Below are 13,940 nucleotides of genomic sequence, written 5' to 3'. Positions count from 1 at the left end.
GTATTTAGTATACTATACGAACATAAACAAATGCAGATTGAATTAAGATTATAGTTAATATTATTGTGTCCTTTTTAATCATTCTGGGGCTGATTGCTTCCCAGTTGAAGTTTTATCTGAGACATGAATCTCTGAAGGGGAGGATTCAATAAGGATCCAGAAATAATATGGCATTTGGATCTGGTTCCTTTTGGGTTCCTGTCAACCATATGGCTTTAAATGGCAGACTAATTTGTCTCTGTGCCCTCACTGACATAATGAATGCTGTGCAGGCCACATGAATCTTTTCTATTTTGTATTGTCATTGCTAGACAATTTACAGGCATAAGTATAGATATTAACAATAAATTAAGGTTCTCCTTTGCCTTGTAGGCTACATGGAAGTGGTTCAGATTCCAAAAGGTTCTGTTCACATTGAAATCAAAGAAGTTGCAGTGTCAAAGAACTACATTGGTAAGAAGGGGCTCTTTTGTCAGCTAAATTAGGGCTGCCAGGTTCAAACAGAAACTTTAGGACCACACTAGACATGAGGCTAGTTCTCATGAGCAGCAGTAGGGTAGAACAAGCGCCCTACCTAAGTTCAGGAGCTGTGTGCACTCCTTTTTTGTGATTGTGTGCTTGTAAAAAGCAAGATAAGAGGTGGAGGAAGTAATCGTATGCAGGGTTCATGCTGGGTAGGAGGGCTTCGTTCTACCCAGCAGCTGTACTTTAATGAGGTAGGAGGGAAAGCCCTGCTACCCAGCATGAGCCTTGCAGGTTATCACTTCCCCTGCCTTCTTCCTTGCTTTGTATGAGATACAATCGCAAAATGTGTCCTACCCAAGCTCCCAAACTTGGGTAGGACACATGCCCTACCCTGTTGCTTGTGAGAAACGGCCTAAGATATATAACATGTGCTTTGTAACTCAGTGTGTCTTTTCCAGATATTAACTGGAAGTGGAAAGTGAGCTTCAGATTGGGACTATGGCACATGGGCAGGAAGGCTTTAACTCTTTGCTCCTACCATGATCCAGATCCAGATCAGGGCCACATGTGGCTGCCATTTGCCCTGGGAGGGAAGTTCCTATTAATGCCAGTGGGAGCTTCCCTTTCAAGGCAAAGGTGGCTGGCAGGGAGCAGATGGGCAAGCAGGTGTGGAACCATAGTTGGGCTAAAGAGTTAATGCTCCTCTCTTCCTACACTATGGTACTACCTCATAGTCACTATTTAGGAAATAAAAAATGAGGCACTGCAGCACTCAGAAGTCCGCATGCGGATGCGGTGCTGTACCCACCTGCGTGTGGTGGCGGGATGGAATGCACATGGCCACCAGGCATGTGAAGTGGCCATGTGCATCCCACTGCCGTTCCACACTCACACGGACACAGCTGTGCATGGACTTCTGAGCAGCAGCACACCAAGAATTGCAGTGGGGTGGCGAGGCGCAGGTAAGGACCAGCTTTACTCATGCTTAAAGGTAACGTTGCCTGCCCCGCTGAAACGATTTGTGTACATCCCTACCCAAATTCCAAAAAGGTTTGATAATTGTCAGCCTGCAATGCTAGAGCACAAGAACCACTCTGGATGTTGTAATCCCTATAGTTACCTTATTGTAGAATGTAGGGTAAAGCAAACAAAATATTAGAACAATAACCCTAATTTAAAAATTAGCGAGTCAGCCACTATATATGCTGATATCTGGAGCTTCTGCAGTTTACGTTTGCCTTGAATACATGCTACTGTCAAATAGTAATTTCCCCACCAAAAAATCTTTACCATACTTTTCTTTATAAATAGTCAAAAATGACTTACAAAAATAAATAACTAAAGTGCAAAAAAACAACTTAAAAGCAAACAAGCAGCCTAACGTAGCAATAAACAGCAGCAATAATAAACAGCCAGCTTAGTTAGCAGTGACCTTTCTTGTATATACATGCTTCATCCTATGTTTAGGCACTCTGTACTTTTTCTAAAGCTTTAAAATCTGAAGAGGACGACTATTATATTAATGGTGCCTGGACTATCGACTGGCCTAGAAAATTTGATGTTGCTGGAACAGCTTTCCATTATAAGAGGCCAGCAGATGAACCGGAATCTTTGGAAGCCTTAGGCCCCACTTCAGAAAACCTCATAGTCATGGTAAAGTAATTTTGTTGCCTTTTATCAAATGTAGGTTCGTATGTAGCTGGATGGAATTGAAAATGGAAGAAATGCACATAGCAAAGTGTGGTTTATGGAATGCTTTGTCTTATCCTCGAGAAAACAAAAGCTTTTGATGAGTTTATTTCAGACTATTATTCAATATTTCAGTTGTGTGAACTCCTACTGTTTCAAACAAGGCGGGGCAGAGTCAGTTACTTTCCTAACTTTTCTGTGAATTGTCTCTGGTCAGCCCAGTTTATTGTTCATATGAAGCAAGTGGGACATAGGATGTTTCCAGGCAAAGAAATACTCCATTTTAAAATGGAAGTCTTTACTTTTCTACTTGGCATCCAGATTATGTCCTTGGCTGTTTCACAGTTTTGCAGCACTATCTGCTGGCCATTTGCTGCTAGCTCATTATGAGAATCAAGGTTTATCAGGCAGCAAATGGTCAGCAGATGGTGCTGCAAAATTGTGCAGCAGCCAAGGACATCATCTGGACACCAAGCAGAAATCAGTAAGAACTTCTGTTTTAAAATGGGGTATTTCTCCATCTGGAAACACTCATTGTATCTAAAACCTGTTGGGAAGGTAGCACATTCTGTTGCATAAGAAAATAAGAACAGTATTTGCCTAAATTTATGTTTTATATCTTTGATCTTTGCTTTGATCTGAAAATGCCTGGAAAAACTACTGTGTTTGCTTTATTAGTTTTCTTCCCAAGGTTTAACAGTTATTCCTGCTGCATTCATGCATGTTCTTTTAATCCAGACTCTGTTCCTTTGGTGACTTCAGTCTTTGCTCATTCTCTTCTGAAATATCCTTGTACAGAATTCCATTGTGATTTCAGAATCACTGTTTTACTTTGGAGGACAATTCATTATGAGAAGAATATTACAACTATCCCTTCTTTCCTTGCAAGGATGATGGATAGTGCTGCATTTGAAAAGGGTGCTCCACTCAACTCTTTCAGTTTGGAAAGACAACTTTAATTTCTGGAAATAGCTGCACTGTTTTTCAAAACTGTTTCCTGGAAGTAGTTTTAGTACAAATGGAGCCATTGATTAAATGTCTTTGCATTCTTTCCAAGTGTTTTAATGGTATAACCAGTTATTTTCAACTGCAGATTTTACTACAGGAGCAGAATCTGGGGATAAGGTATAAATTCAATGTTCCCATCTCTCGCACTGGCAGTGGCGACAATGAAGTTGGCTTTACATGGAATCACCTACCTTGGTCAGAATGTTCTGCTACTTGTGCTGGAGGTAAGATGTTTTCCAACAAAGTGAAAGAGGTTGAGATGGAAAACTTACTTTAGTTGAGATGGAACATAACTAAGAACTTTACTTTCAAATATTATTGAAACTCAGATGTTTTCTTTTATGTGTTTTCAGTGTTTTACAACTTTTATGCAGAGCTAGTCATTAAATACACTTAATTTTGTTAATATGCCTCTCAGTTAAAATATTATTTGTATGAACTGTCTTGGAATATTTTTTTAAGCCTGTGGGCTCCCCAGAGGCATCTGGTGTTCCACTATGTAAAACAGGATGCTGGATTGGATAGGCCTTGAGCCAGATCCAACAGGGCTGTTCTTGTGTTCTTATGATGGCTACCAGAAACAAAATAATACAGGCTAAGAATGTATTGTTGTGGATCTTATTCAGCTGACTGATAAATCCCAGACCATTGCAGTAACATATATCTGGATCGTGATCCATTGAATCCATTAGAATGGGGTTCTGCGCCTGTGCAAAAGCCTCTTGGTGTGGAGTACCACAGCTCCTTTTCAGCACTTGCACCTCGCCCCATGTGGCTATTTAAGGCAGGAGGAAGCACCAGCACCAGCACTTCAGTTCCTTAATGACTGCCGTAGTGATCGGTTCCTCCATCTCCGTGGCTCCGGCTCCTTTGTACTGGTTCCTTGATTTGTTGTGAGTTCTAAATTTTAAAAAAAGGATTAATAGGTTATTTGAACTCTGCTTATCAACAACTCTGTGTCTATTGCTAAGATGAAAGACTGGATGGATTTAAGGCTTAATCTGGAAATGACGAGCATGGACAATGGCAATGGACCATCCCAAATGCTCAGATAAGAAAATGAAGGGGGGGAAAGACTTTCAAGAGTTGTTCTAGTTGTAACTCGAAGTTACCTTCACCAGATTATTATTATGATTATTTCTTGTTTACACAGTCAGACAGGTGTTATTGACTGGTTTGTTTTATCCAGACATTGAGTCCTGGATGGCTGAATTATTATTTCTTGTTTACACAGACAGGTGTTATTGACTGGTTTGTTTTATCCAGACATCGAGTCCTTCCCAAGGACCTGGGATGCCAGAATTTTATTGTCAATTGTTATAGATATTGTTGCAGAATATAGGCTGTTCCCTGTAAAGCTGCTTTTTGTAATTGGCTGATGGTGATTTCTGTGGCCCCTATGGTGTTGAGGTGCTCTTCAAGGTCTTTTGGAACTGCACCCAGGGCGCCAATTACCACTGGGATTATTTGGGTCTTTTTCTGCCACAGCCTTTCCATTTCAATTTGTAGATCTTTGTATTTGGTGATTTTTTTCTATTTCTTTTTCTTCTATTCTGCTATCCCCTGGTATTGCTATGTCGATTATTTTGACTTGTTTTTCTTTCTTCTCGACTACAGTTATATCTGGTGTATTGTGTGGCAGATGTTTGTCTGTTTGTAGTCGGAAGTCCCATAATATTTTTACATCTTCATTTTCTTCAACTTTTTCAATTTTATAGTCCCACGAATGTTTGGCTACAGGTAGCTTGTATTTTTTGCAGATGTTCCAGCATATCATCCCTGCTACTTTGTCATGCCTTTGTTTGTAGTCAGTCTGTGCGATCTTTTTACAACAGCTGATTAGGTGGTCCACTGTTCATCTGCTTCTTTACAAAGGCGGCACTTGCTGTTTATTGTGGATTTTTTGACTTTTGCTCTTATTACATTTGTTCTTACTGCCTGTTCTTGTGCAGCCAGTATTAAACCCTCTGTTTCTTTCTTCAAGTTGCTATTCTTAAGCCATTGCCAGGTCTTGCTGACGTCTGATTTTCCACTTATATTGTGCAAATATTGACCATGCAGTGGCTTATTTCTCCATTTTTCTGCTCGGTTCTTGACTTGTTCTTTCTTGTAGGCTGCTTTGTTTCATTGGTGTTGAATAGTTTCACATTATTGACCATTTGAAGTGCATCTTCTTCACTGTCCTTGATATATTCTTCAAGGCCTCTTTTCTCCTCCTCTACTGTTTGATGGACTTGCAGCATTCCTCTTCCACCTGAGCTGTGAGGGAGGTATAGCCTATCGACATCACTGCGGGGGTGCAGAGCATGATTGATGGTCATGATTTTCCTGGCCTTATGATCTAGCGTCTCTAGCTCTGCCTGGGTCCAGTCTATTATTCCTGCAGTGTATCTGATAACAGGTATAGCCCAGGTGTTTATGGCTTGTATGGTGTTCCCACCATTGAGTTTGGACTTGAGGATTTTTCTAACTCTCCTGATGTATTCACTTCCAATTTTCCTTTTAACTTCAGTGTGTGCGATGTTATCAGCCTGGAGAATGCCCAAGTATTTGTAACGTTCTTTCTCTTCCAGGTTCTTGATCTTGCTTCCATTGGGCAGTTCTGTTCCTTCTGTTTTTCTTATTTTCCCTCTGTTCATTATTAATGCAGCACACTTGTCTATTCCAAACTCCATTGCTGTATCACTACTGAATATACGGACAGTGTTTAGCAGTGATTTGATTTCTGGCTGGGACTTTCCATACAACTTCAGATCGTCCATTTACAGCAGATGGTTGATTTGACTTGATGTTTTAGATGTTTGGTATCCGAGGCCTGTTTTTTTCAGTATTTGTGAAAGTGGTGTCATGGCGATTACAAACAACAGAGGGGATAGTGAGTCCCCTTGGAAAATGCCTCTTCTAATGCTAACCTGTCCAAGTGTCTCGCCATTGATTGTTAACTGTGTATTCCACATGCTCATTGCTTTTTTAAATAAATATCTGAATGTTTTTGCTGACACCAGTTGTTTCTAAACATTTTAGTATCCATGTGTGAGGCAATGAATTGAAGGCTTTCTTGTAGTCAATCCATGCAACACTTAGATTGGTTTTTCTTCTCTTGCAGTTTTCTAAAATCATTTTGTCAATCAGCAGCTGGTCTTTTGTGCCTCTGGTGTTCGGACAATTTCCTTTCTGTTCAACTGGAGGCTGTTTGTTCGTTAATAAGTGTTGCATCACTTCATCTGCTATTATTCCAGTTAATAATTTGAACATGGTTGGCAGTCAGGTGATCGGTCTATAATTACTTGGAACTGCACCTTTTGCTGGGTCTTTCATGATGAGATGAGTTTTCCCAGTTGTTAGCCATTGTTCAATATCACCTCCTTGCAAAAAGTGATTGAATTGTTTTGATAGTTGTTTATGAAGGCTTGTTAGGTGTTTAAGCAAAAAGCCATGCAGTTCATCGTCGCCTGGCGCAGTCCAATTTTTAATTTTCTTTGCTCTTTCACTTATTAATTCTGGTGTTATTATTAGATCTTGCATTTGTTGGTTACATTTTTTGACCTCTTTGTTGGTTACATTTTTTAACTTCTGACACAGTCAGACAGGTGTTATTGACTGGTTTGTTTTATCCAGACATTGAGTCCTGGATGGCTGAATCATTATTTATTATTATTATTATTATTATTATTATTATTATTATTATTTCGATTTCTATACCGCCCTTCCAAAAAATGGCTCAGGGTGGTTTACACAGAGAAATAAAATATAAAGAAGATGGATCCCTGTCCCCAAAGGGCTCACAATCTAAAAAGAAACATAAAATAGACACCAGCAACAGTCACTGGAGGTACTGTGCTGGGGTAGATAGGGCCAATTACTCTACCCCCTGCTAAATAAAGAGAATCACCACATTAAACGGTGAGAAATAAAGAGAATCACCACATTAAAAGATGGGCATGACTTGTGCTTGCTGTGCCTTGGGGAGGCGCATGTTACCTCCACTTGTAAAGTTTGCCAATCATTCTCAAAGCAGACCTGATGTAATAGGGAACTTCGTCTGAGGGCTGCACTTTATGATGATGCTTAAGTCTGCCTGGCCCATCTAGGGAGGGCGCTCCATCATTGAAGGAAGTTGGTTCGAGGGAGTAAACCCTTGACATTACTATTTAAGTCTCCCAAAACTCTGAAGTGACATGGAGACAAAATGGTGGATACATCAGAGCCCGCAAAAAAGAAGAAAAAATCCTCAACACTGAAAGCTACCCCATCCCCTAATTCGGTGTAAGAGGTAGTTTTTGTGTTGGTATTGAGGCCATCGACATTGAGAGGCTCGGCGCCTAGTGAAATAGTTCAGAAGAAAAACAACCTTGGCGCCAGCATCAATATCAAAAACCCTGACAAGTGCCATGCCTGCCTCTATGTTGACATTGAAGGAACTTATAGTGCCTTGGATGTCGACACAACCACTCTCGATGCTGGGACCATCAACACCGAATCCTCTACCTCCGTTGGTATCGAAGCCAGCTCTGGCACCAAGAGCACTTTCCTTGTACCCGGCGTCGACTCCTATAAGATTTCTGTTAACACCAAAAGCCAAAGTCCTGGCTTCAACATTGAATACACCAGTACTAGGTGTATAGTACTAGGTGTATGCCATACTAGGTGATGCCTTAACACCTCAGTGTTGAGCGCCAATTGTGTTCAAAGTCGAGGAGGATGATAATCAAAATGAATCGGCCGCATTGGATTCTAAAAACAGCCCAGTCTTTATTATCGATGCTAGACTCTGCTGCAACTACCTCTTCAACTTTCAGGTTTTCCCCACACTCTAAAGAATGGGAGACTTGCCTTTGCCTAACAGAGCCTAATTCTATTCCATCCTGTACTTTAACTGCTGCACTGCTGGAGACTTCTACTAGTTGGCACACATGCAGGTTTGCTCACTGCACAATCCCTACCTTTCAAACTGGATAATTTGCCCAAACTTCACCACAGTTAGCATACAATTTTGAGAAGGATAGACCTTGGAGGTCTTTTGGATTCCAGAAACAAAATCTTCTAGCAAAAGCTTATGCTCAAGGGCTTCCTGTGCACATTCTGGCTGGTGGGGATGCCTCTTTGCCTAAACAACCTTTGGAGCTGACAGCAGGAGTGACAACACAAACTTTACCAATTGAAACAATTAGCACAGCAACACAGAACTTACCAATCTTACCTCCACCAGGACCCATTTTAGTGACAAAACAGACTCAAACTAGAGGCTGCCAACTCCAGTCAATGACTATCCAGACAGATCCATGGTAGCTGATACTGCCTGGACCTTAGCAACCTGCTCCAACAGATCAGCAACCTCACTCTTCACCGGTTCCTTCAGAACAAAGCCACCATGGCTCTTATTTTGAATCAGATCAAGAGACAATGGATCCAGATCTCTCTCCTGATGTGGCTACACCGACTCATGTTTCCCCAACTGAGAAAATTAAAGCCTATCACATCCATCTTAAAGATGGAACTTAAGCCTAGATCTTAAGACACAGTTAGCTATGGCCGATGACCTGGCGTACAACTTTATGGGTCTGCACAACCGGTGGCCTTACCACTTTTACCAGTAATCTCCAAGGCAGCACAATGTGCATGGGAGGTACCACATACTTCTACCCCAACATCTTAAAGCGTTGAGGGCCTTTTTAGGGTACAAGAACAGGATAAAACCTACCTGTTGAAGCACCTGGTACCTAACTCCCTCATTATAGATTGTGCAACATCTGCGAGATCGGGTAGACACAACACTACTTCGGCCGACAAAGAGGGCCAAAAGCTAGATGTGCTGGGCAGAAAAATATACTCAAAATCATGTTTATTGGTCAAAATAGCAAATTATTTGGCATGTACAGCTAAATACAAACCACCTAATGGTGCAACAGGGAAGTAACTTGCCTAGAGAGCAAGAGGTTGGTGGTTCGAATCCCCGCTGGTATGGAAACACCTATATTGGGCAGCAGCGATATAGGAAGATGCTGAAAGGCATCATCTCATTCTGCGCAGGAGATGGTAATGGTAAACCCCTCCTGTATTCTACCAAGAAAACTACATGGCTCTGTGGTCGCCATGAGTCGACACCAACTCGACAGCACAAACTTTCCTTTCCTACAACTAAATACAACTATTGCCTTCGGGAAAGTTTAGGACAAGAATTGGACACTCTCTCCCCGGAGGAGTTTAAGGCCTGCTTTAGAAAAGTGCTTCTGAAATCAGAGGAAGTAACTAGGCAACAACTTAGTACCACAAAACACTTGGCAGAATCAGAATCAAAGTCATGAATATCTCCATCACTCTAAGGCAGCATGCGTGGCTTCTCTCTCAAACCTATACCACCTATAAAACAACCACTAGAACCATGGAGATCTGGAACGTGATCAATTGTGGTCATAAGGCATGGGTTCTGCGCCTGCACAAGGACCTCACGGGCTGATTGAGTAGCTCCTCGTGGCGCCCCTTCCGCCTGCACGTGCTGTGCCGAGTCCATAAAGAGGCAGTTGGGGCGTCCATTTTCCAGTTTCTCTTTGACCGCCTTAGCGTTCAAGCCTCAGAGCTGAAGCTCCTCGATACTATTATTTAGCACTTTATCTTATTGGACTACAGACTTGTTTAACGGACTTCGTTTTTTGGGGACTTGCAGACTGGACTTGTACTGATATTTGGAACTTTGACTCGGACTTACAAACTGACTAGATTCATGCCACGGACTGGCTTTGACGAAAGATTGTTTTTCCTATTCGGCTTTGACTCGGACTGTATTTGGACTGGCTACGGATTACGGACTATTTTTTTGGAGACACGGCTAATCTTATATTTTGCAATAATGGTGGTTAGCAAATCTTTTAAGCGCTGTATAAAATGCCGCGCGAAACTGCCGTCGACGGACAATCACGAGGCCTGCCTAATGTGCCTGGGGGAGGAGCACAATACCGCTACTTGTAAGATTTGTTGCTCCTTTTCTAAACAGACCAGGCAGAATAGGACTTTGCGTCTTCGAGCTGCACTGTACGATGAAGCGCTTCGCCCTCCAACACTGTGCCCTGGTACCTCGCCTAGGTTGGCGTCGACATCGAAGGTGCCATCGGAATCGACCTCCCCGGCGCGGGACGCAGCTCATGATGACCACGGAACTGCAACACAGCAGTCTAAAACCGTGTTGAAAACTGGCGAGAAAGCTTTTAAGAAGCCCAAAGATGTTTCCAAAAAGGAACACAAGCGTAAACACAATGAGCACCAGGAGAAAGGGCACTCTGGTTCTGGGGGCCGGAAGCTCTGCCTGTTAAAAGGCACCGCACCCCCTCCCCTGCGACAGCTCAGACCTTTTAGGGTGACTCAGATGGTTTCGATATCGACGACCCCGGCCGAACCTGCCTCCTCAATATCGAGAACACCAGTGTCGACCAGGAGGTTCGTACATTTGCTCTCCCCGGCTCAAACACCAATTCAGTCTCCTGCGACCCCTTGTACGCCTCGTATGCGGGCATTGGAGGATGAACAGTATACTGAACTGTGAGACCTGATGGGCTCAACTTCTGGAACACCGTCGGGCTCTACCTTCCAGGGCTTCTTGCCACCAGGACTCGATATCGAGGGAGAGGAATTGGAGCCTGGAATCCCGAAAACACCTTCTTGCTCTCCATTGCTTCAATTGTCGACATTGACAGTTCCTTCAATGTCGACGCGTCGTACAACGTCGATCCCGCTGCAGCCTACAGCATCGATGTCGAACCCTCCTACACCAATACCGTTACAGCCTTTGACGTCGATGTCGACTACGACGTTGGTCCGGTCCTCTACTTCACTGCCCCCTTCTACAATAAGTCAGCCTTCGACCTTGAACGTATTGGAAGTTGCTACGATGGCCCAGTTTCTGAAAGCCTTGTCAAATTCTAATCAACAGCCTAATTATTTATCTCCTAGCAGGGCTGGCTCTTACCAGTAAGCAGAAGATGCGCCGCATCGTGGCGCAGTCTGCAGGAGGGCGTTGAGCTGATGATACCTCCTTTAAAAAAAATTAAATTCCAGCCACCGCATGGCTGAGGAGATGGTTGCGGGGTGTGTGTGCATCCTACCACCTACACCTCCCCACCAGCGGTGGGAGCGACTGAACAAGAGCAACGCTGTGGCCTGCTGTTTGGCCCGGCGTCGCTTCCCAGTTGCAAGGTGCACCTGTGCAGTGAAGTCTATTAAGTATCTTGCAGTTAGGAAGCGACACCGGGCCAAGCAGCAGGCCACAGCATTGCTCTGATATCTTCTGCCGCTGCCGGGGGCGGGGGTGTAGAAGGACACACACGCACCCCCACAGCCATCCCCTTGGCCATGCGGCGGCTTGAATTGGCGGGAGGCGGTGAGAAGAAAATGGCACCAGACACAGTGATGATGGAGGAGGTGGCCAGCAGCCCCACAAGGGAGCCCTGCGGCGGGCGGGCAAAAATGGCAGGGAGGAGGGAGCCCGGTGGGGAAAGAAAGTGCTGCGGGGGGGACTGCCTGTGACAGGAGGAGGATGGGGACCTCTGGAACGATGGGGAACGGACTCTCTTTTTCTTGCCAAGACTGCTCCATTCTCTCTCTCTCTCTCTCTCTCTCTCTCTCTCTCTCTCTCTCTCTCTCTCTCTCTCTCTCACCAAGACTGCTCCATTATCTTAAATACCCAGGGCATAAGTTGTGTAGGGCTTTATAGGTTATAACCAGCACCTTGTATTTTGCCCAGAAGCATATTGGTAGCCAAATAGCTCTTTAAGTATAGGACTAATATAATTATAATTATATTATATACATATTATGTACATAATTAAGTAAAATTTTGAATACCCACTAATTGCATTTATATTGAATTTTCATTTTTTACTATAGCTTGGGGGGGCGCTCAACAGAATGTTGCATCAGGGCGCCAGATCCCCCAGAGCCGGCCCTGTCTCCTAGACAACCAGAACACGTCTGTGGATTCCAGCATACCCTATTACAGGACTATGCTGAATTATTGCGATGGAAAACCAGACAAATGCCTGGGCAGATGCCCCTCTGTGTGCCTCAACCTGGCCAGACAATGGAGCAGCCTCTTCAGAATCCTTTAGGGCCTCCATCCCAACTCTCACTGATGGCTTCTCTGCAATTGCCTCACTTGCTACAGCAGCCACAGCTGCAACTCCCACAGCTGCAGACGCAAACACATCAGATACCAGCAGTCCAGCAGCCGCAAGTTCCTGTTCAGCCCTCTGAGAAACCAGGAGGCAAACAAAAGAGGAAGTCCACTCCTCCACCCTCACCCCCATCCTCGCCAGGTGAAGAGGAAGGGGACACTTCCCCGGAATCAGACTCTGACAATACTAGCAGGCGATCGGACCCGCCTTCTGATGTTCCACCAAGGCTCTCTACTTCCCCCACAGAGGAATTAAAGGCCTATCATGCCCTGATACGGGATATTGCTGAAGCTTTGGGGATGGAGCTGAAATCCCCGGACGCTGATACTGTAGATCCAGTATACAACATGATGCGCAAGTCTAAGACATCTCATCCAGTGGCCCTTACAATGATACCAGCTATTAGCAAAGCAGCCAAGGCAGCATGGGAGACTTTACATGTAGCAACCCCCACCTCAAAGCGCTTGGAAAATTTGTACAGAGTAAATGAAGAGGACAATAGTTACCTTTTGCGACACCCGACTCCGAATTCGCTAGTCATTGATTGCGCGACAACATCTCAAGGTGCCCGCCGTCATACAACCCCTGGTGACAAGGAGGGATGCAAGATTGATGTTATGGGCAGAAAAATTTATTCCACTGCTAGTCTCGCTATCTGTATAGCAAATTATGCCGTGTGCATGGCACGTTATAATCACCTGCTATGGGACTCCTTGCTGCAGGACTCCACATCTATGACTCCAGAGGAATTTCAGTGGAAGTTTAATGAGACCTTCGAGAAAACAACAGCAGTTACGAGACAACAGCTGAGCACCTTTAAACATCTGGCAGAGACAGAGTCTCGTACTCTGGTGACCGCTGTCAGCATGCGCCGCCATGCCTGGCTGCGCTCTACTTCGTTACAACAGGAGATGAAGGAGAAAGTGGAAGGCTTAGCCTTTGATAGGAAGGGTCTTTTCCATGATGAGACTGATTCCACCATGGAGTCCCTAAAGAAGTCAAAGTTCACAGCGCGCACCTTTATGGTGTCTTCCAGCGCATCGAACAATTTTTCCAAGGGCCGTACTTTCCAATGCCACAGGCCCTACAAATACTAAGACAGGAGAGATTACAGGTGTCAGTATCGGCCTACCCAACGAGCTAAAGGCTTCCTCCAAAAGTCAAAGGGCCTCACCCCCCGCCCTCCTAAAGACAATACCAAGCAAGGATTTTGATGGGACTGTCCGACCACTGCACACTCTGACAACATCTTCCAGCCCCAACCTTGGTCCTCTTCCACCCAGGGAACCCAGCCATGCCAGGACCCTTTCCATCGGCCCCGCAGCCGCCAGCAATACCATCAAACTGGCGAGCCATGCCCTAGCGTGGCACAATATAACATCGGATCATTGGGTGCTCCGTATAGTCCAGACCGGTTATGTGTTGGAATTCAGGATCCGACCGCCGTTCTCCGGGGTGATCTTCACGGCAGCCACAAGGGTGCTACAGGAAGAGGTAAAGGTGTTATTGGAGAAAGAAGTGATTGTTCAAGTGCAGTGGCCGGACAGGCTGTCAGGATACTATTCCCGTTACTTTCAAATCCCAAAGAGGGATGGCGGCATCAGGACTATAATG

At 44.4% G+C, this 13,940-nt stretch overlaps 1 protein-coding gene across 7 annotated transcripts in view; it reads left to right on the top strand.

Annotated features, from left to right (window-relative positions):
• Positions 1-13,940, top strand: part of ADAMTS6 (ADAM metallopeptidase with thrombospondin type 1 motif 6) — a 307,359-nt gene that overhangs the window by 244,893 nt on the left and 48,526 nt on the right. For 6 of the 7 annotated variants that reach the window (XM_053298693.1, XM_053298688.1, XM_053298691.1 and 3 more), the window contains 3 exons: positions 373-453; positions 1,955-2,118; positions 3,248-3,386. In XM_053298693.1, coding sequence (XP_053154668.1) covers positions 373-453; positions 1,955-2,118; positions 3,248-3,386 — 384 coding nt within the window. The remainder of the gene's footprint in view (positions 1-372; positions 454-1,954; positions 2,119-3,247; positions 3,387-13,940) is intronic. The other variant, XM_053298689.1, reaches the window with a different exon arrangement.

The sequence above is a fragment of the Hemicordylus capensis genome, chromosome 2, assembly GCF_027244095.1.
Source record: "Hemicordylus capensis ecotype Gifberg chromosome 2, rHemCap1.1.pri, whole genome shotgun sequence".
NCBI classification, from domain to species: domain Eukaryota; kingdom Metazoa; phylum Chordata; class Lepidosauria; order Squamata; family Cordylidae; genus Hemicordylus; species Hemicordylus capensis.
The sequence above is the reverse complement of the archived record's forward strand: the minus strand, read 5'-3'. Positions and strand labels throughout refer to the sequence as shown.